Raw genomic sequence first — 24,385 nt, 5'->3', positions numbered from 1 at the left:
CCAACATTTGAACAAAGAAAGAAAACAGGATTATGCAAGTATCATAATTTTCTTGATCATAAAACCTCTATATGTGTCATTTTCAGGGATCTGGTACAAACTGCTCTAAATATATGGAAGGTTGAAGTTTGGGTAAAAATGAAATAAGGGCTCATAAAGCCTTTATATGTGTCCTTTTAAGGGCTCTCAAACTTATGCCACCTAGGAGGAGTCATAGAAATGAAATAAGGCCCAAACATACCTTCAGCAAGAAAGGCGTTCCTTATCAAAAACCACAAGAACCCTCACACCAATGGAGGAGTCGAAAGACTTGTGTGCCACTCCGCTGCTCCTATTGGTGAGTGGGTTTGATCTGTGGGAAAACCCAATTCTAACCAACATAAATGGAAGGTAATTAAGGTGGGTGCAGGTTCCTCGTACAATGACATTCCCAGATCTCCAACAAGTACTTATATGGTTCAAAAAACTATTTGGGTAAAAATATAATGACTTGAACTCAATGGAGAATATATCAGATAAAAAGAAAGCAGCTATTGAGGCCGAGGAATCAAGTACGGATGGTAAAATAATAAAGATGGCAGAAGTCCAACTGACAAAGAAACCCCTAAAGGAGAGGATATTCCCTCATTCTCTACTAGTGGTCAAATAAAATGGCAAAGAATCTACCAAACAAGGATGATGAGATGATGATAGATAACTTTGATTCAGGGTCAGAAGGGGAATTATACATCATATGTAATATTGTATATGTGCTTTCTATAGAATATGACATAGTAACTAAAATAACAAAGGAATAAGATGATGGTCTCGTAGAAGAAATAGCAAGCCATAAACCTCTTTGTTATTATATAATGAATAACAGTTGTGTCGAGGAAGAAAAATCATCTTTTGAAAGGCTTGATAAAGGAATGAAACAAAATCTCAAACCACTATTTATTTGGGTTAAGGCAGATGGAGTAGGCATTAATAAAGTGTTAGTTGATGGCGTAGCGACAATAAATTTGATGTTGCATTTCTTGTTAAAGAAAACTAGAAAGTTTGATACAAGTCTGAGACCCCATAATATGGTTTTGTCCACTTATGAGGGAAAAACAAGTTACTCCTTAGGGGTTATCAAGGTTAACATTGTTATAGGGACAATAACAAGATAAACCATATTTGTGGTCATTGCATCCCAAGGGAACTATAAATTATTGTTGGGAAGAGAGTGGGTACATGGCATGGGGGCGGTATCATCGACTCTACACCAAATATTTCCATATGGTGACTGAATAGGGTTGTCGAAAATTTTTGAGTTTGGCTAGAGTTACTTTTTTACCTATATAAATAAAGTAGATAAAAGGACATTTGACAAGAGGTTATCTAATATTTCCCCTTGTATGCCTGCGGGATCAACGCTTTCTCTACAAAGAGATATCTTTTTCTCCATGAAGCTGCATCCAACCCATGGCTTAATTGAAGGTGGCAAGAAACACAAGGAATGGGGGTTTGGATTGGGTTTCTAAAAACAAAAGCTTTTTTAAACCCAACTCAATAAAGCAATAATACGAACACGAAAAATAACACAGTTATTTTTATACTGGTTCATTGTTAACGAAGCTACCTCCAGTCCACCATACCAAGGTGATTTAGCCTTCCCAAGAAGGACTTAACCCACCATAAATTAAAACCTGATTACAAACACCACAAAAACAAACCATCCTTGTCTTCTTGAGTCAATCTGACTAAAACTTAGTCACTCAAGGAAACCACTAAAAGATATTTGATATTTACAAGTTGTGTTTACAAAGAATGCTTCTAAAAATAGGGTTAGAACAAGTTAATACAATGAATATTTCTCACACAGTAAAGAGAAAAAACTCTTGTGTGTTTATAAAACTATACACAAAAATAATATGATTTCAGCAAGAGCGTATGTAGTAGCGTTATCAAAGCATTAACAACTTCTTCCAATTTTCAAGACTCCTTTATATAGGCATATAAAAGAACCATTGGAGGGTAGAATCGGAATACTAAATTGCAACTGTCTCTTTCATAATGGTTTGCAATGGGAGGCAAAATGGTACAATAGTACTATCCTTAGCCCACAAAATCAGGGTAGTGGAGGAAAGGGTGATCTTGTACTGTGTACTATTTTCCTGACACAAAACCTTTTGATCTTATCTTATAATCTTCAGAGGCTTCTGATGAAATGATGTTGAAGCATGCTTAGAAGGATCGAGAGATAAGTTATCAGAATCTTCATAACCTTGGTCTTCAGAGTCTTGACACAACTCCTAAAAACCTGGTCTTCAGAGTCTTCAGAGCTTATTCTTTAGAATCTTCAGAACTTGAGTGTAGAATCTTGAAGGCAGACAAACCTTAAGAGGTTCTTCAATCAGAGTCACAGTCAGAAGCTTTAACACGAACGTTCTTCAGAACCATTGTTTAAGAGCTTTCTTGAACTTGACAACATCTTGTAAAACATTTGAATCTCCTCAGAGTCAGAGTGTGTTGATTCCAGAATCTGATGACGTCACACGTCATTGCTTCAGAGTCAGAACTTGTTAGCAAAAGTTACTCACTAGACAAAAATCATTAGTGTACAAATTTTTTCTCTAAGAAACAATGCATTGTTATCATCAAAACTAAAGGCCATATGTAAAACCAAATCTTGTTCTAACAACGTCTCCCCTTTTGATGATGACAAAACCATGTATTTTTATAAACAATTTTTACTTGGTTTAATCACATAAAAATATCAGAGCAAGGTTTGTAAGCTCCCCCTGAATTTTATATTGTTAAAAATTATTTTTCAACTTAGAATGTCAGAGTTAGGTTTGCAAGTTCCCCCTAAATTCTAGATTGAAAATAATCTTAACACATAAAAAATTCACTCAACATGAAAGAAATAACTTGCCATAAGGAAAAAGCCTGGTTGTTACTCTCTTTCAGAAAGGCAGACACCTAGTTATTATCGGATTGTTATCTTCCCATAAGGAAGAAGCCTGGTTGTAATGGATGAAGTAACTTTGGAACATATGCCTTCTTTCCATCATGTACCGCGAGCATCCAGACTCTAGGTACCATGACTGGTGTTTTAACTCCATTGCTAAGGATATCTGCAACATATACTATTTTATCCTTAGGTGCCCATATCTTTCTGGTTCCTTTTGAGTTAGTCTGCCCGTAGTTCTTAACAAACTTAGGCTTCTGTGCAAGATATATATACATGAATACATGATTAGAATGGGCATGAGGTTTTGTTTTAGCCTTAGGTTTAGAAATAATCATACCTTTAATCCTAACATCATTTGGTTTCCCAGAAGGAATAAAATGTGATTGAAGAGTATTTGGCTTGTCATCTTTTTCAGAATAAGATTCGTCATGAGAATAATAGAGAATACCCTTTGTCCCATTTATGCTAATGCCATAAATCATGGAAGTCATCAGGCTTCTAGCAAGAAACTTCTGGAAAGATTTATCACATTTATTTATGATATCTCCAGAACCTGTAGAGTCTTTAGAAAGAATTTTCTTTTCAAGTTTGGGACTCTTGCATTGAGGCATATAGTTGTTATTTTTCAAAATGATACTTTCTTCACCCAAAGTTGAAAAGTCTTTTTGAAGCTTACAATAAGATTCTGATTCATATACATGAATCTTTTTGAGATCCTTGTATTTGTCCAGAAGATTCTGATACTTTTCCATAACTTCTGATAAACTAGATTCAAGCTCAGAACGAGATAGTTTAGAAAATACCTCTCCAAAATTTGACTCAGATTATGACCCCGATTGAATCATTTTTGTAGGAGCTTCTGTGCAAGCCATTAGTGCCATGTTAGCCTACTCTTCTTCATAATCATCTTCTGAAGATTCTGAATCGTCTCATGTAGCCATTAGACCCTTATTCTTTCCTTTGAAGTTATTCCTTGGCCTTTCTTTCTTTAACTTGGGACATTCATTCTTAAAGTGGTCAGGCTCCTTGCACTCAAAGCACATGAGTTCTTTACCTGCTCCAGTCTTCTTGGATCCAGAAGTGAACTCAGAACGAACATATGTCCTTCTTTATCCTTGGAATTTTCCTAGCCTTTTCTTGCAGAGTTAATTAACTCGTCTGGACAGAAGAGACAATTTGTCCTCTTCTTCTGATTCCTCTTCAGACTCTTCACCAGTTTCATCTTGAAGAGCTTTAGTCCTCTCATATCTTCCTGAAGACTTCAGATCAACAAACTTACTCTTTCTCTTGGGCTCATCTTTCTCAAGCTCTATCTCATGACTTCTTAAAGAACTAACTAGTTCCTAAAGAGAAGAGTTGTTAAGATCCTTTGATAACTTCAGAGTTGTTACCATAGGTCTTTAATGCTTAGGTATAATTTTGATGATCTTTTTCACATGATCAATAGTAGAATACCCTTTGTTTAGGACCTTAATTCTTACAACAAGAGTCTGAAACCTTGAGAACATATTCTCAACAATTTCTTCATCCTCCATCTTGAATGCTTCATACTTTTGAATCAATGCAATAACCTTGGTTTCTTTTACTTGAGCATTCCCTTCATGTGTCATCCTCAGAGAATCAAATATATATTTAGCAGTATCTCTGTTGGTGATTTTCTCATACTCAGTGTATGAAATAACATTTAGCAAGATGGTTCTTGCTTTGTGATAATTCTTGTAGTCTTTCTTTTGTTGATTAGTCATCTCTCTTCTTTCCATTTTATTACCACTTGTATCTATTAGGTGTATGTAGCCATCACTTACCATATCCCATATATCAGCACCGTGACCTAGAAAGAAGCTCTATATTCTATCTTTCCAATAGTCAAATATATCTCCATCAAAGACTGGAGGTTTAACATTGTAATAATCTATATCATTTATTTGAGCAACTGGTGGTGGATGGCAGCCATTATGTTTCACACTGAATCTTTATCTAAAAATGTTAAGTATTTGATATCTTATCAAGAATAGAACCATAGCTATAATGCTAATTGAAGGTGGCAAGAAACACAAGAAATGAGAGTTTGAATAGGGTTTCTAAAAATAAAAGCTTTTCCAAAACCAACTCAACAAAGCAACAATACGAACAAGAAAAATAACAAAGTTATTTTTATATTGGTCTGATGTTAACGAAGTTACCTCCACTCCACCCCACCAGAGTGATTTCACCTTCCAAAGAATGACTTAATCCACTATAATCAAAACCTGATTACAGACACCACAAAGACAAATCGTCATTGTCTTCTTGGGTCTATTTGACTAAAACCTAGTCACTCAAGGAAACAACTAAAACAAATTTGAGATTTACAAGTTGTGTTTACAAAGAATGCTTCTAAAAATAAGATCAACACAAGTTAATACAATGAATATTTCTCACACAGTAACGAGCAAAAACTCTTGTATGTTTACAAACCAATACACATAAATAATATGATTTCAGCAAGAGCGTGTGTAGTAGCATTTCAAAGCATTATCAACTTCTTCTAATCTTTAAGACTCCTTTGTATAGGCATATAAAAGAATCGTTGAAGGGTAGAATTGGAATACTGAGTTACGGTTGTCTCTTTTATAACAGTTTGCATATGGGAGGCAAAATGGTACATTAGTACTATTCTTAGCCCACAAAATCAGGGTAGTGGAGGAAATGGTGATCTTGTACTGTGTACTATTTTTCTGACGCAAAACCTTTTGATCTTATCTTTTAATCTTCAGGGGCTTCTGATGAAATGATGTTAAAGCATGCTTAGAAGATCAAGAGACAAGTTATCAGAATCTTCAGAACCTTGGTCTTCAGAGTCTTGACTCAATTCCTCAGAACCTGGTCTTCAGAGCTTGTTCTTTCAAATCTTCATAACTTGAGCACAAAATCTTGAAGGCAGACAAACATTTAGAGGTTCTTCAATCAGAGTCGCAGTCAGGAGCTTTAACATGAATGTTCTTCATAATCGTTGTTTAAGAGCTTTCTAGAACTTGACAACATCTTGTAAATCACTTGAATTCCCTTAGAGTCTGAGTGTCTTGATTCCAGAATCTGATGATGTCACATGTCATTGCTTCAGAGTCAAGACCTGTTAGCAAAAACTACATACTAGACAAAAACCATTAATGTATAAAATTTCTATCTAAGAAACAATGCATTATTATCATTAAAACTAAAGGCTAAATGCAGATCCAAATCTTGTTCTAACATTAATATGGGAGCATGAAAATATGGGAGGTAAAGTTTCGACTACAACTGGGTGGTCAAGAGACAACAACAATGACTGGGTCGAATGCTTTGGCTCAGATTTTGGCCTACGTGGCCAAAAATAGAATTAAATCGGCCTTGGAGGCTGATTTCCAACAAAGAATGGCTATCAAAGCCAATCAAATAAAAAATAATATAAAAATAGAGGTTGGTCACAATCCAACGTCAGACAGCTAGAGGCTTGATTGTATCTACGTCGATGAGCCTTTGGGATTTTAAAAGTATCTGCTAGCTTTATCTAAGAAGATACAAGCCCAAGATTCTCTAGAATAAGTCGACCTAGAAGATGGAGGAATTAAAAAGCCAACATATATAAGTGCCAAGGTCGACCCAAGCATGAAAGTACAGATGACTGAGATGTTAAAAGAAGTAAGAGACTACTTCACATGGGACTATAATGAAGTTCCAAGACTTAGTTGAGAGTTTTTGGAATTGAATTTGCCGATTCGACGTGACAAAAGACCAATGAAGTAATTGCCCAAAAGGTTTGCACCATAAGTGATATAGAAGATCAAAGAGGAAATCGAAAGGCTTATGAGGAAAAAATTCATTAGGACTTCCAGATATGTAGAATGGTTAGAAAATATAGTTCCTATTATTAAAAAGACTGAAACTCTTAGAGTTTGTATATATTTTAAGGACTTGAATGTTGCTACTTCAAAATATGAATATCCAATGCATGTGGCATAAATGCTAGTCAATTTAGCAGCATGTTTTGAATATCTAAGTCTTCTGGATGGTTATTCTGGATATAAACAAATTTATATTGCAGAAAAACATGTACCGAAAATGGCATTTCGATGTCCTGGAGTGTTATGTATATATGAATGGGTAGTGATGCATTTTAGCTTGAAGAATGCTGGTGCGACTTATCAGAGGACACTGAATCATATGCTTTATGACTTCATTGAGACCTTTATGCAGGTATACATTAATGCTATAATTGTTAAATCCTTGTCAAGAAGTGGTCATTTATACCACCTTCGTCAATCCTTTGAAAGGATAAGGAAATATGGACTGAAAATGAATCCATTAAAATGTACTTTTAGTGTCCATGCAAGCGATTATATGGGCTTCGTGGTTCACAAAAAGGGCATAGAAATAAACCAAACAACACAAAGGCTATAGTCAATATGAAATATCCAATAAATAAAAAATAACTTAAATCTCTACTAGGCAAAATCAATTTCTCGAGGAGATTTATTTCGAATCTAAATGGAAAAACGAAAGATTTTTCACCACCGATGCGCTTAAAGAAAGAAGGGTTCAAATGGAAGTCAGAACATCAAAGAGCATTTGATGAAATTAAAAGTTATATGTCAAATCCTCTTAGTCGGTTACCTCCCATGATAAATAAATCTATGGAGTTGTATATTTCTGCATCTGAACTGACAACAAGAAGTATGTTACCCCCACAGGATGATGATGGTGTCGAAAGAGTCATTTATTACCTTAGTTGAGTTTTAAATGATGCGGAAAATATGTATAGTCTTATAGAAAAGTTGTGTTTATGTTTGTATTTAGCATGTACTAAATTGAAGTATTATATAAAGCCAACAAACATTTTTGTGTATTCCCATTTTGATGTTATTATGCATATGTTGCCGAAAGCTGTTTTACACTTTCGAACTGGGAAATGGGCTATGGATTTAACTGAATACTCTCTAACTTATGCACCTTTAAGGTTTGTGAAAGGATAAGTTGTGGCTGACTTTATCGTTGATCACATCATAATCGAAGCAACGCAAAGTTATGTTGGCCTAAAGCCTTGGAAATTATACTTCGATGGTTCTAGGCATAAACATTGGACTCGTATTTGAATTATGATTATCTCTCCTAAAGGGATTCCAATTAAGTTTAAATTTAAAATCAAAGGTTGTTGCTTAAACAATGAGGCCGATTGTGAAGCTTTAATTGTATGCCTGAAGATCCTTTTAGACTTAAGGTCAAAAGGAGTCGATATTAAAGGTGATTCATAGTTGGTTGTGAAACAATTGATAAAAGAGTACAAATTAATCAAGGATAATATAATGATGTACTTTCTAAATGCAAATTCATAGTTAAGAGGATTTAACAAAGTCGAGATCAAACATATCCATAGAGTCGAAAACCAAGAGGCCAATGATTTGGCACAAATTTCTTCAGGATACGGAGTGTCCAAAGAAAAGTTAGAATAGTTGATGAAGTAAATGATAAGTTAGTTTTAACCAATCATTTCCCCTTAGAATTGTCAAAGTTAAACAATGGTGGGGGTAGAAGGGTTGGAAGAATTTAAAGGAGCAATTTTTGAAATTTTTGCCATTAAAAATCATTCGAATAATGATTGGCGAAAGTCAATTGTCGAGTTTTTGGAAAATTCTACATGAACAGATGATCAGAAAATAAAATACAAGGCATTAAGTTATGTGGTTATTGGGAATGAGCTCTTTAAAAATACTCATGAGGGAATATTGCTTAAGTGCCTTGGTGAGAGCGAAACTTATTTAGCAATTTTTTATGTCCATAGTGGATCATGTGACGCTCATCAGGTCGGCCACAAGATGAAATAACTATTGTTTCTAAAAGGGTTATATTGGCCCACTATGTTGAAGAACTGTATTGAGTTTGCCAAAGGTGGTCAGGAATGTCAGAAACATGCAGGCATCCAACATGTCCCTACAAGTGAGTTTCATTCGATTGTCATGCCTTGACCATTTAGAGGATGTGAATTAGATTTAATTGGTAAAATTGGACATGCATCACCAAAAAGTCATAGATGGTAGGTATTGATTATTTTACTAATTGGGTCGAGGTTGTTCCTTTGATCAATGTTCATAAGGAAATAGTAATTAACTTCATCAAAAGTCACATTATTTACAGGTTTGGAATTCCTGAAACTTTGACCATTGATTCAGGAACAATTTTTACTGGTCGAAAGATGGTTGAGTTTGCTTAAGATTCATGAATCAGGATGTTAAGATCTACCCCTATTACGCTCAGGAAAATAGCCAAGTCGAAGTTGCCAATAAAATTATAATAGGTCTAATTAAGAGACATGTGGGTCAAAAGCCAAGAAGTTGGCATAATACTTTAGACCAAGTATTACGGGTTTGTCGAAATTCCTCTAAAGAGGCAACTAACTCTACTCCATTTTTGACTAAATTTTGGTCATGATGCAGTCTTGCCTGTCAATATTTGTTTAGAATTAACTAGAATTCAAAGGAAGTTTGAAATTCCTTCTAACCATTCGTGGAATATGATGTTGGACGAATTAGTTGATTTAGATGAAGAAACTTCCTTGAACGTTCTCATAAGACAAAAAGAGCGAATAATTAAGGCCTATAATAAGAAAGTTAAGTTGAAAGATTTTACAGTTGGTAATTATGTTTGGAAAGTTATTTTACATATGGATAAAAAAGATACGACTTTAGGTAAACGATCACCAAACTGGGAAGGCCTATTTAGGATCAACCAGGTGTTTTCAAATAACGCTTATGAAAATGAGGAATTGACCCCTGAAGGTCGAATCATGAGGATAAATGGTAAGTACTTGAAAAAGTACAGACCTATGTTGCAGGAAGTTCGAATAATGTGAGAGTATTTCATAAATAAATAGAATGCTAAAATGGCATATATTAAAACTTGAAATTCCAATATGGAAAGTAGTCATTAATATAACAATAAGAAGATAAAGGAAGTCGAAAATTCAAAGTGTTGGAAAGTCATCTTTCATCTTTTCAAGACCCATATTTGCAAGTTGAATCTTCTTGTCGTTCATAGAATCTTCAAACTTCAGTTTGTTCACTTCCCCTTGTAACGCACGAGCAACCTCAGCATGTTGAATACCAATTTGGGCTTCCTGAACTAGTTTTGCTTCGACATAAGCCATTTTTAAAGTCTCGATCCCAACTTTCTTTTTCTCTGCTTCTTCAATCTTTTGTTGTAAATCGTCCACCTATTTCATCCAACTTATAATGTTTGCATTATAAGTCGACACCCAATCCTTATTTTCTTTAGCCTTTCCTTCTAACTCATTGATTTAAATTAGATATTGAGTGACTAAGTCCCATTGCTGAGACATAACACCAATATGTTGTTTGAGTCTATCATCCGACTCTTTCTTAAGCTTGAAGTTTTGAGTTGTTTGCTCAAGAAATGGTTCGAACTTAAGGATAAACAAAAGAATGAAGTCTGGTATGCTTGGGATATTCATTTGTTTCACTAAGGCCTTAATCTCATACATAGTGGTAGGATTTTATTTGATGGTCTGAAATAGGTCTACATCAACAACCTTCATTTTCAACTAAGAGATCAGCGTAATAATAGAATCACCAAAAGGCTCATTGCCTGAAGCAGTTGAAGAGTTGGATATTTTTCAAGTGGAATCCCCGACTACCCATGAGAATTTTAAAAGCCTCTACAAGGTCATTCTCCTTGATATCTTTTAACTCTTCTTGGCTGAGAGTAGTGTTAGAAGTGTTAGATGAAAAACTCGATATTGGACTTTCATGAGCTATTGGCGAAGTAGTTGGAGAAGGAGACACTTGTGGTTGATATTTTTCAACCACAATAGAATGAGGTCCAATTGGGCCTTGAGTTTACTGGGTTTGACCAACATCTGGAGTTTATTGTATGTGAACAACATCTTGATGATCCCTTTATGTTTGATCATCATGATCTGAGTTTTCTGTTATTGGGACACTTTTGTTTGGACCAGTCGATTGATGGTCAGGATCAGAGTCCCTAGAGGAAGTTGAACGATGTTCAAAGTTTTGGATGTTTGGGCCATTAGATGGTTGTTCAAGATGTTGGTCATCACCTTCTTTGTTGGCTAGTTCAATAGTGTTTTCTTCGACTGGATTGTTGGTTGTTGGTTGTTTTGATGGTGAGTCTACAGGAGCCTCATTATTTGTTGAAGGGAAAAGGACAGAAATAGGTTGTTCCTATGAAGAAGGGAAAATTTGAATCAGATTACAAAATTTTAAGATGGAGATCAGAAAAGAGATGTAAGAAAAACACAAAATACCCCAGTTGCCTTAAAGTTATGGCTTGAATTCACACTCTCTGAGTTTTCATCAAAGGGAGTTTTCTTTGCTCGCTTTGTCTTCTTGCGAGTCAACTGGGGTCTTTCTTCTTCTTCGCCTTCATCATCAATGGTGACAACCTGTTTTACCCTTGATTTTGTGGGTGGAATAGCCTCAAGAGCCTAGCATTTTGTTTTCTTTTTTTTCTTGGCCTGTCGAATTCTTAAAGCCTTAACAATAGTCTTCTTCTTCTTGGCATCTTAAAAGTTTGAGGCTGAGAGTTTTGCTAAGACTGTGATTTGATATTTATGAGGTATGGGTTCAGTGGAAACTAAAATTTCATCACTCTCATCAGTGGATTCAAATTATTTTTATTCTCTTTTGGAATCCATTGTTCAGACGAAGGCATGCATAGTTGTTTGTATAATAAAGAACGAAGGTACAAAAAAAAAAGAGAGTTGAAACGTGGTTCAAATATGTGTTTCTTCACTATCAGGAACTTCAACTACTTTGGCTTTCTTGGCTTTATTTTTTATTAGAGTGGTAGTAGTGGAACTGTTTCCCCTTTTTTGACTCTTGAAGACAAAAACAAGGATAAATAAGAGATAAAGAAATACCTATTGTTAAAGAAAAGAATAAGGGTCTAGAAAGAGTACATGTTTTGTTTCCTTTGGATGGTAAGACTTCTCACCATCATCGATTGTTTATATTTGATTCTTCTTCGGCTCTTTTGAAGCGAGGGATACAGATGTAACAGTTCGGCACAAGTAAATAAAGTGAAACATAAAGAAAAGTTAAGAGGTTCCTAAGAGTCCTGTATTTCAGCTGCTGAACTGGTGGACAAGATCCGAACAGGTTCAAAATTGACATGGAGATGGACTTTATATTGTCTATGTTACACTTAGTTGAATCTATCTTTGACGGGGTTTTTTAGTTCATTATTTAAAGCTGACAAAGATCCACGCGTAAACCAGTATGGAAATGGTGGACAAAAAGCCTAGAAAAATTCACAGGTTGGAAATGGTGGAAGCTTGGAAAAATAAAATTTTAAAGCAAAATCATACTTATCTTTTACATAAGGGGGAAATTTTAGTTTTAGAATTTTTTCAAGAACTCTGTGTTTTAAAGTAAGGGTTGCATCATAGATAATTCATCTAAGTTCACATGGATTATACACAGTTTCGAAGTATTTTTGGAAAACTTGAATTTCCTTGATGTGTGTACCTCAGCTCTTCTTGAATTTACTCAGCAGAGACAAAAAAGCGCTTGTTAAATGTTGAAGAAAAGTCGAAGGATCCATGGAAACATTTAGATGATAACTCGACTACCAATCTTGAAAGTTTTATGTGATTAGGTAAGAAACTTGAAATTCAAAGGGAGATAGAGTAACTGCTTCTTTGGCCTGATAGTCTTTTTTTATATTCTTCATCCATTAGTTCAGTCTTTGCCCAAAACATTTCGTCTTTATGGCTATAAAGAGAATTTGGAAAAAATTGGCTAAGCTCAAATTGTCTGGCTACCAAGTTTGGTTGGTAACCAGCAAGTCCCATGCAAACTTTTCCTATCGAAATTCTAGTTGATAAGGAATATTGTCCAAATGTCGAGATCCTTAAAATGGTGTTTAGAGGAGAGGGTTGGAAAATTCTCTTCTACGCCAATCTGGTCCACGCCTTCGACTAATAAAAGGGGTCATGGAGGAAATGAATGTAGCACAATCTACATACATAAATAAATACTATTTGAAGGTTTCTCCAGTTAAAAGGAATGTATCTTCCGGGGGTAAGCAAAACAAGCCTAGTACCTTCAACTTGTCTGCCTTGGACATGTTTTATTAAGTTAAGCGAGATGGCAACTTTCAGTGTATTCTCAAAAGTGGCATTGAGCCAAAGTTGTAGGAGCCACATAGAAATTAATATTTTTTGGTCGGAGTTGGTTATGGATTTTAGGTCAATAGAAGCAAACCCTAGAGATTCATAAAGAGAACCTAAAATCAACTTTCCGAGGAAGATATTTCACCCCTCATGGGTTCGAGTTGTCAAAGGTATAAACTTCTTGGCTATCTGCAGAGAACCAGAGCAAAAAACAAAATGAGATAGCCAAAGGGTGAGGAAGGCGAGATGCTCATAATCAGAGACTTCCTCATGGTGGTATTCGTGTTGGTCATCAATGTAATTATTGAAGCTTGGACGACTGAAATATAAACTAGGTTTGCTTTTTTTTAGAGGGATCGAAGGTACCCCTAGTTGGTCGAAGACCAATGATGGCAACCACGTCGAAGATGGTAGGAGTCATCATTCCACAACAAAGGTGAAATTTGTTAGTCGTGCCTTCCCAAAAAAAAAGCGATGAAATGAGCATGTTAGGGTTGTATTTGAGGACAGTTCTGGACAATTAAATCAAGTTATATATGCCTTGGTCATTCTAAAATTGTTCTTTCTTCTTTTCTACTTTGTCTAGCCAATTTATGTAAGCTTCATTATTTATGGTGGGAGTGGAACGAAAGACACGTTGGGGTGAAATCATAAAACATAACTCATAGATTGTATCTTCAAACACACGAGGTTTGTAGCGGTGATAGCAAGGGAAAAATTTCTTTAGCTTATCAGAGGATTTGCGGAGGTTTTGGAGAATGGACCCAAAAACGCATGAACATTACCTAAAATAGAGAAATGGATTCATACATGGTAAGCCTAGATAATGGTTTTTATTTCTCCATCGGTGGTTCAGGGATGTAGGCATGACCATCAGGATGAGTCAGAGCAATAACATCATGAGCAGAAGGAATTGGAAGTTGTTTTGAGGAAGATGTCATTATTATGAGATTTTAGTTGAAGAAGGAAATATTTTTGAAGATGAAGATTGCAAGAGATGAGAGTTATTAGGGTTATTATAAAGAAGGTAGAGAAAGGGAAAAATAAGAAAGGAAGGTGTATATATAGTCGTAGAAGAAAAATTTCTAGTTCCCCTCTAAAAATTTGAACAAGTGTCATTTCAATTTTGATAGTTGGCATTTTGGTTTTTGGGATAAAATTAAATTAAATGATGTTCTTTTAATGAGTTGATATGGTGGCCCACCGTGGCATAGGAAATTAGGGTCATGATGGCGGAGAGCATGCACGTTCATTGACGTGAAGATTTGGTAAAATGATCATGACGATGATGACATATGAATACTACTATGAAAAATGTCGAGATGCTACTAAAACACCATCTTTCTTCCATCTTTTGAATATGATCGAAAATGACATTTTTGAGGGGCATCTGTTAGCCTGTGATTTTCGACATTGTATTGAAACCCACTAAGCATAGCTTGGAAGAGTCTTAGGAACATATCCACAAGATTAGGATCAATATCTCTTCAAAGCATGTCTAGAATCTCGAAAAGGTCCACAATGAGTTAACATTTTGACATGAAAGTGTGACGTGGCAGTGGTAAGTTCGACTTGTGTGTCAGGTATTTTAGGAATTAAAATATTTTAGAGTCCAAAGATTAGGTGATGCAGAGAAACTTCAACACTACACTACAAGATTCAACAAAAATCTCTTCGACAAAGGTAGTTAGAGGTTATAAAGACGGTCTAAAATGGCAAAGAAGCATATTAGAAAATAGAAGTCCACGTAATGGGATATGTGTCGAGTTCTAGAGTAGTAGCAGTTATCGACGGTTATTGATGTATGTTGTATATAAGTCGATTTCATTAATGTAGTCAAGGTTCACAAATTTTACTATTATTCCCTATAATTCGAATATCCAAGTCACATAGAGAAAAATGTTTGTGAGGAAACATGTATGAATTTGCGTCTCTGTTGTAAGTTTTTAATACAAGCATGTTATTTACTTACTTTTTTCCAGGGTAATTAAAATCAGATCGGATATAAAACCAGAATAGACAAGGGTTCAAGGTTTAAGGGTGTGACTGGGGTTTAATCGGAGTTCAAACGATAATAATTAAATATATTTTTAATATAATATAACTTACAATTTTAGCATAAATTTTATAATATTTTATACTTTTTTGAAATGTATGATATTTTTATATTATGTGTTATCAAATGATTTAGAAATAATGTTGTATTTATGAAGAAAAAAATTACCAATCTTGTATTATGGTAAGTTATTACTCAAATAAAAAGAATACTAATTGCATTTTACATTTGAAAATAATAAATAGCATTGAATTCTTAACCATTCCCTAAAACTAGAAATCCTAGTCTTTTTTACTACACCGCTTTTCAAAGAGAAATTGAAACATATCATCTCCCTCTCTTCATCTATGAGTGACATCTCTCATTCATTATGTTAATCATCTCTCACAATACTTTTCTTCTAATTATTTTATGTTTACTTTCCACTTTCAACAATGTTAATGCTATCACAATACAATCTTCCTCCCCCCGTCTTGCCGATTTACACCGATTTTATTCTGGTTTTTTGATTTTTATACGGGTTTTGTGTTAAAGAAATTTTTGTTTTTGTTTGGACCAGATGCAAGTTTTGTTCCCGATTTAACAGTTTTAGTCGTCTGGTCGATTTTGATTACATTGGATTGCTTTTATTGGAAGTTCTTTCTAATTCCTCTGTATTCAAACATCAATATTAAAGGCACAAACATATTTTCTCAAGTCTTGCATAATATATCCTATGATTTTTTGAGTTTAATCCTATAAGTGAGAGTCTTTTGCATAATACGTCCTAGGATTTTTTGAGTTTAATTCTATAAGTGAGAGAAAATTTAGGATTTGATTAACCAAAAACAATGGTAAACACAATCAAAGGAATTATATCCATGAACATTCCTCCACACATTCTATATGATGATGTGGTGGTATTTTGAAAAGGATTTATATCTAATATCAACATCTTATCTGACTTCTTCAATAAATATGCTCAAATTTCAGGTCAATATGTCAACTCTCATAAATACACTATTTTATAGTGGATCAATTGCCCCTCATAGACTGAATTTCATTATTTCCACTCTTGGCTTCGTAATTGGAACCCTCATTTTAATTTATCTTGGAGTGTGAATCTTCAAAGGTAAGCCCGAGGCAGTAAACTTCCAACCTACCATTGACAAGATAAAAGTCAAGTTGACTTATTCAAAGGCAACTCTATTGTACTTTGTAGGAAATGTGCAACTCATTAAAAGCATTGTTCAGAGTGTGGTAATATATTGCATCACAATTTGCTAATGGCCTATCTTCCTGGTTAAACACCTGGATAAACTACTCAAAAACTTCATTTAGACTGGAAATATGACATTTAGAAAGATGGTTACAATGGCTTGGGAAATAGTTTGTACCCCTATTACTAATGGGGAATTGGTTTGAGGTCAATCATCAAGCTAAATGAAGGCATATCACTTTTTCCATCTCAACCACCCTCAATAACTTCTATCATCATCTTCATCATTAATACTATTTGGACATCTAGAAATTGACCTCAAATTTCAAGATCTTTCTTTCAACTTCAATCATTACTTAACAAAAGGCATAACATTTACTTATTGTTCAAGAAATATATCAAAGCTTTACACTGAATCTGACATGATTTACTTTAACATTTTAAAAAGTTTCAAAGTTAATGTGCATCCTACCAGGGCCCCTAAGATAATGTAAATTATATGCCATCCTTCTTCTTTGAACTGACTCAAGTGTAACACAAATAATGCTGCAGTGGTTGTCTTGGTCTAGCTTAGTATGCAGGAATCTTTAAAAACAAAGAGGGTGACTTTATAAGATGCTTTGTTGCTCTCATTAGTGTTTAAAACTCTTTCTATGCAGAACTCATAGGCATAATGATTGCAATTAAGTGTGCTCATGAAAGACGTATGCGTTATATTTGAATTGAGACTTATTTTATGCTTGCTATCTTGGCCTATAAGGCACCCAACTTAGTCCATTGGCAAATGCATAACAGACAGTCTAACTATTTGGTCCTTGTAAAGGATATGATTTACATAGTCGCCTACATTCATAGAGAAGAAAATTATTGTGCTGACAAGCTTGCCTCCATAGGGTTGTCGCTAATAATTTCCTTTGGTGGGATCACCCCTGTTACCATTAAACAAGACTTAGTTAGAAACAAGTTAGATATTTCTAACTTTAGATTTAGCTAAGCTCTTCCTTGTTATGTTGTTTCTCTTGGATAGGATCTTGGTCTGGTCCCCCATCCTTTTTGTATTCTCTTTTCCTTTTTCTCAATACACGAGGCTTATTTAAAAAATCACCACCAAGTCATCATCTTAATTTTGTCAAACAAACCATTGTTTATTCCCGAAGATTCTCAATTTTCTCTCCTTCCATATAATTCAAATACAAATCGTACAAATCATTTAAAAGAAAATGTGAGCTTATTTTCAAAATAAATAAGAACCACAAAAATATCCTACGTGCGAGCTAATATTAGAAATATCCAATCAATTGAGAACACGATTCCACGAAGCATAAAAAATTCAAAATCGAAAAAAAGAGAAGTATAATTTCCTATTTACCATAAATTCTTGAACAAGAAATTGAATTAATAATTCATCTTCTAACAAAGTCGTCCTTCAAATGAATCCTTTTGGACAAGAGTTATCAAATAATAAAAAAGACTTTAAAAGCACAACTTAATTAAAATACTCCAACACCTCTTTTCTAACCTAGTTAGATTAAACTATAATAAACTCATTGTACTATAATTTGAACCCTAAAACAATCAACAAAACAAAAATATAATATTTTATGCGATGCTATATTTTCCAAACACACACATTTTTAAACTTGAAACTCATTCAAAACCCTATATAAATGAGCCGACACTTATTTAATTAGAAGACTTCAATAATGTTAAATGCTCGCTTATAAGGTTGTGTCTTCGACACCAATGAATTTGACGTTGTTTCGTCTTCCTAGATTTTAGAGCCTAGTATTCACATGTTGATTTTTGTTTTTTAGTCTCCAAATCAAATTCAAATGTTCTTAAACATTGACATTGAGTAATAAAATGAATAGAAATGATTATTGTGACATAACTTAATACGGGTTAAAATAAACTCTAAAAGATTAAGTTAAACGAAAAAAAATTATTTATTTCAAGGGGACTGGACTACTCTCGGATTGAGAGGAGCCATATTATATTATGTGTCTACTTATTTACTTCTATATTTATATTCCGTTGTGCAAACAAACTTTGAAGTCAGACTCAATTCTGATTCAACCTTTTACTCATATCAGAATTTAAGTTTGAAATCTTAGGTTTTGAAATAGAGTTTCAGAAAACTGAAGTAAACTTCTCACTGATGATATTGACTCTAGTATCAGACCCTGAACGTGGTTCAGAATCTGATGATTCAAGAATTAGAAGTGAATTTTTTTTAAATAATAATTCTTTTTTTATTTATAATATTCTTAATTATTTATTATATTTATTTTATTTTATTTTATTTTTCTATTTAATAATTATCTATGGATAATTTTGACAAAAATGCAAGTGATACTATTTTAAACTTTATAAATGATAATTAAAAAAAAATAATTTAATTTTTTTTTTTAAAAAGCAACAGAGAGAGTAATTAAGTAGTCCTACGCATGTATTGAAAGTATACACATATGAGATTCATGAAAAAAAAAACATACAATATATGGATGTTAACACAACACAATGAAAACCATGAAAATTAGAGCATGATGCTATTAAAATGAGAATGACATAACAACATTTCTTCTTACACAAATAAAAAAAGTTGCAGATAGTAATTCTTCTATGTATACAAGAAACATTCCATCATCTGAACATTTTCCTATACATATCATAAAAGCCCTAAGCAATGCCCAACCACCCATAATTTATATATAGTTGACCACCCCTAACACATTTTGATTTGAATCTATGGAAATGCTAAGTTGTAAGTTTAAAGTACTCTTTATGTATACACACCTATCATATTTTTTATTTTATAAAAGGAATGGATTAAAATTTTGGATATAAAGGTACTTGAAATATCATGACCATATATTTCTAGAGATTATTATTATAAATAAATAATTATTTTTCAGATTCATTTAATAATTTTATATATATACATATATATATATATATATATATATATATATTGATTAAAACAATTAAAATAATGTATCCATTTTGAATATAAAGGTACTTGAAATATCTTTGATCATATATTTCTAGAGATTATTATTATAAATAAAAATTCACTTTTTAAATTATATATATATATATATATATATATATATATATAATATATAATATAATATATATATATATAATATATATATATATATATATATATATATATATATATATATATATATATATATGTTAAAATTCGTTGATATCAAATATAAGTCTAAAAATATTATATTAAATCTTAAGCGTTAATATGAATAAATCAAATGATTGTATAAATAATTTATTTTTTTAGGAATATAATATATATATAAAAAATAAATAAACAATAAATCTAATTTTATTTATTTATTTATAATAGTGATTGAACGGGATAAGTGTATTGTTATTTTAGACTTTAGACTAGATAATTATTTCCTCAGTCTCATAATACATGCCATCTTTTCTATTTTTATTTATCTTAAATTATTTATCCATTTAAAATATATTGATACTTATTATTTTTTTTCATTAATTTATCTTTATTTTTATTATATTTTAATTCATGTAACTATCCCACTTCCTATTATTAATAAAGTTATTTAGTAAATAACATATATTTTATCATTAAAATCAATACAGTTAATTATTATTTTAAAAAGTGTGAAAATTTTAAAAAAATACACTTATTATGATACAGAAGAAGAAGTATATAGTTAATTTAGTTTTTTTTTTTTTAGTATTTCAAAACACTTAATAGTATAAATGCATTTGGAAAAAGAAACTTATATTAATATTTAAAGATAAATTCTTTATATGTTTATATACTAAATATAAAAATATGATTTTTTTAATTCATGCATTTAATTTGTTAAACATATTAAAAAGAATTTGATAACATCAAATTTCTCGAATCCTAGTATTATATGTTTTTATTTTTACTTAGCACACAAGCTAGTTAGCATTACTCGAATCTAGTACAATTATTAAGTCTTAAATAAAATTAACAAATGTTTTTAACTGAAAACGTAGATAAATAAAAAGAGTAAGAAAGTTAGAAAAAAGAGGGGTCCAGCAGTCAAAATTGAAGAAAAAAAAGCATGAAACATTGTTAGAATGTTGTTAAAAAAGTCACATGTTTAATGATGTTTTTAACCGAAAAGTTAGTATAAGCGTGTCACTCTTCTTTCTTCCACCTATTCTAGTTGTGGCGTTCTCTTCTGTCGGGTGCTACCTTCAAACTCAAATTTCCAACAACTGTTAAATCCAAACCAAACCTTATTTTCCGACACAAACCTCTGTCTCTGTGTGTGTCATATAACAAACAAACAACCTCGTATACTCCAAGGAAAAAAACAACAACATCGTACTCTTACTCTGATCGTGATCATCTGACCAAAAAAATGCAAAAAATATCTCATAACGGCGGCGGCTCCGGTCGCCGGACGGTGGTGGTGGGAGTCAAAATGGATTCTCCCAGTAAAGAGCTTCTGACTTGGGCTTTAGTTAAAGTTGCTCAACCCGGTGATCTCGTTGTTGCTCTGCATGTTCTTGGTACCCATGGTAAGAAATGATTTCAAGTTTTGATTTTTTTTTCTTGTGATAATTGATGAAGATTGATTTGTGAAATGGGTTTGTGTAGAAATTATGAATGGAGATGGAAAATCGTCGTTGCTTTCTCTTGTGAAAGCGTTTGACTCTGTTCTTAATGTTTATGAAGGGTTCTGTAATCTGAAGCAGGTTCAATTTCTTCTCATATAATTGCAATTAACAAGATTATCATTATTTCAAGATTTTGATTTTGTTTTTTAATTTGGTAGGTGGATCTTAAGCTAAAAATTTGCCGTGGAACATCGGTGAAGAAAATTTTGGTGCGAGAAGCAAATGTTTATTGTGCAACTCATGTTATTGTTGGGAGTGTTCATGGCTTCCATAGAATCCGAACTTCTAGCTCTGTAGCTAAGTACTGTGCTGGAAAGATAGCTCATGATTGTTGTGTTCTTGCTGTTAATAATGGGAAAGTTGTGTTCCGGCGCGGTAGATTGGAAGAATCAAGTGTTGTTGATGTACAAGGTTTTGGATTTTTTTCTTGATTTAGGTTTATGTGGATTTTATGTTTCATGAATTTTGTTTGATTTTCAGTGATTGGTTTTGTTTTGATAGGGTTTGATTGTCATCGCGGAGATGGTTTGCTTGGTTCGATTCGTTCGACACTCGGTAGTACTACGAAAGTATCGAATGATGATGGTGATAAGGGAACCAAACGGGTTTCGGATCATAGTTTAGGTAAGATTTTACTTGATTCTACAGAAAAAGTAAGGGATCGAAGTTGTTCGATTTGCGGGGCAATGGAAGAGAATTCATGCCATCAATGTGGAGAAGCGCCTTCGAAAGAATCCGAAGGCTCTTCTTCTCGTGATGGTGACAATGGGAATTCTTTGGCAATAGTGCCTGTACTGACCATTGATGCGGGGCAACAACCGGAATTGAAACCCGGTTGGCCGCTACTTCATCGGAAGATTTTATCAGAAAGACAATTACTTATTAAACCGTTCAAGCGCCAGCAGACCTCTGTCGTCCAGTGGGCAATGAGCTTGCCGAATAGAAATGTATCATATGGTGGTGTTGATCATGATAAACAACTTAGCATTTGTGATCAAGGTCGGGATCAACCGGCGAAGTTAAATAGTGAGAGCGGCGCTCTTGTTCCGGTAGATTCCGAAATAGGGAAAACATATTCATTGCCTGAATGCACTTTAAAAACCATTCCTAAAGAATTGGAGGGCCTTCCGGAGAAATACTCATCAACTTGTAGATTGTTCGAGTACCAAGAACTTGTATCGGCAACATCAAATTTTTTGCCTGGTTTGTTTCCTAGTATAATACCTTGATTGCATTTTCAATTCTAACAAAACCGCTTTATTTTAACATGATTATTACAAATATGATTTCAGAAAACTTGATTGGTAAAGGAGGAAGTAGTTTGGTTTATCGAGGCTGCCTTCGCGATGGCAAGGAACTTGCTGTCAAGATCCTAAAGCCTTCTTATGATGTTTTGAAAGAGTTTCTTTTGGAAATCGAAATCATTACTACATTGCATCACAAAAACATTATTACACTCCTCGGATTCTGCTTCGAGAACGGAAAGCTTCTTCTAGTCTACGATTTCTTATCAAGAGGAAGCCTTGAAGAGAACATTCACGGTACTAAGAAAAACCCTCGCGAGTTCGGTTGGGCACAGAGATATAAGGTTGCTGCAGGTGTTGCCGAGGCTTTAGATTACCTGCATTGTAAAGATGATCATCCTGTGATTCACCGGGATGTAAAGTCCTCCAATGTATTACTATCCGAAGATTTCGAACCGCGGGTATTTATATTTTAATCCATAAACTTTTAATATTTTGATTTGTTTGTACTAATCAATGCTCACACTATTCCGCTTTATTTTTTTTCAGCTATCTGATTTTGGATTGGCTACGTGGGCATCAACCTCGTCATCATATATAACGTGCACAGATGTTGCTGGAACCTTCGGGTTAGTACTTTCAAACGCATCAAAATATTTCGATCCGTTTTTAGGACGTTCCTGAGTTATGTGCTGCACTCGTTTATACAGTTATATGGCTCCCGAGTACTTCATGTACGGCAAAGTAAGCGATAAGATCGACGTCTATGCATTTGGTGTCGTGCTTCTCGAGCTTCTGTCAGGGAGAAAGCCCATAAGTGTTGATTATCCAAAAGGTCAACAGAGTCTCGTCATGTGGGTAAGTATCCGTGATTGTAGACACTTCTTATTCCCTTATCATTATGTATTATTACGGAAAAAAATAATCGAAAAAACGTTTTTGCAGGCAACTCCAATTCTAAATAGTGGAAAGGTGTCACAATTGTTAGATCCTAGTTTGGGTGATAACTATGATCATGAGGAGATGGAAAGAATGGTTTTAGCAGCCACTCTTTGCATCAAACGTGCTCCAAAAGCTAGGCCTCAAATGAGCATTGTAAGTGGTCCACTATCATCTTTTCGGGTCATTTGAGCACTAATAAAAGTATTCTCATTCTCTCCACTAGTCCTTTGTCTATTATCAAATCTCATGTATTCTATACTTGAAAACAGGTATCAAAGCTCCTTCGAGGCGACGACGATACAATCAAGTGGGCAAAGTTAGAAGTGAATGCTTTGGAAGCGCGCGAAAAGCTCGAAGACGAAACATGTCCTCCTAGTAATCTACTAAAGTCACATCTTAATCTTGCACTACTTGATGTGGAAGATGACTCACTCTCCATGTCTAGTGTTGAGCAAAGTGTGTCATTAGAGGAATACTTGAGAGGAAGATGGAGTAGAACATCAAGTTTTGACTGAGAAAATGAAGTACAAAAATGTTGTATTCTTCTATACTTTTCATTGTAATAACTTGTAGATAAAGTTTTTCCTTTACATCTTCCATAAACTTTGGCATCATTAGAGGGGGTTTAGGATGAGAGGTTGTTAGTGTGTGCACTCCACCTTACCTTAATAATGAGAAAACTAAGTCTAGTTAATTAGTTGGGCTAGTTCTCCTTTTTCCTTTATACTTCAAATGTTGTCTATTTTTTGGTCCATTGAGTTTTTTGTATAGGATGAATAAGTTGTATTTTAGAGCATTAAGATCATTGCTCTTATTCCTAATCATATTAGAAATTTAGTTACTTGGATTATTGAATCTCCCTATAATTAGTGCATGTACTTTTTGTTAAAAACTTATTGCTATTGAAATTTTACCATATTCTGTAAATTCAAACATACAGGTTAAATCAGGTTAAACATCATTTATCTTATAATTATATTTAGAGATATGTTTTTAGATGTATTTTGTTTCTTTGTAACGAGTTCTTCTAGTTCATAAATAATTAATTTAATATAGTTTTAATAAGATATTTTTTTTATAGATATATGTATGTTATGCAGAAATAATAATTATTTAGACAAATATGTATGTTTTAAAAAAATTGTAATGAAATATTTTAAAAAGTCAAAATAAATATTTAAAAGTTACTTTTAAA

General features: G+C 33.5%; 1 protein-coding gene across 1 annotated transcript; it reads left to right on the top strand.

Annotated features, from left to right (window-relative positions):
* Nucleotides 1-20,500: 20,500 nt before the first annotated feature.
* LOC127082749 (protein kinase STUNTED) lies at nt 20,501-24,040 on the top strand. Its single transcript, XM_051022982.1, has 9 exons — nt 20,501-20,905; nt 20,985-21,082; nt 21,163-21,415; nt 21,506-22,207; nt 22,297-22,709; nt 22,798-22,877; nt 22,959-23,106; nt 23,194-23,343; nt 23,460-24,040. The coding sequence occupies exons 1-9, from the start codon at nt 20,746-20,748 to the stop codon at nt 23,703-23,705; spliced, it is 2,250 nt and encodes a 749-aa protein (XP_050878939.1). The 5' UTR covers nt 20,501-20,745; the 3' UTR covers nt 23,706-24,040.
* The last annotated feature ends 345 nt before the right edge of the window (nt 24,041-24,385 follow it).

This window comes from Lathyrus oleraceus, chromosome 5 (genome assembly GCF_024323335.1).
Source record: "Lathyrus oleraceus cultivar Zhongwan6 chromosome 5, CAAS_Psat_ZW6_1.0, whole genome shotgun sequence".
NCBI lineage: Eukaryota > Viridiplantae > Streptophyta > Magnoliopsida > Fabales > Fabaceae > Lathyrus > Lathyrus oleraceus.
This window is presented reverse-complemented; position numbering and strand designations above follow the sequence as displayed.

Coding starts and splice junctions, on each gene's coding strand:
- LOC127082749 (XM_051022982.1), top strand. CDS start 20,746: ATGCAAAAAATATCTCATAACGGCGGCGGCTCCGGTCGCCGGACGGTG. Junction 23,107..23,193: donor AACAGAGTCTCGTCATGTGG/GTAAGTATCCGT, acceptor ACGTTTTTGCAG/GCAACTCCAATTCTAAATAG. Junction 23,344..23,459: donor CTAGGCCTCAAATGAGCATT/GTAAGTGGTCCA, acceptor ACTTGAAAACAG/GTATCAAAGCTCCTTCGAGG.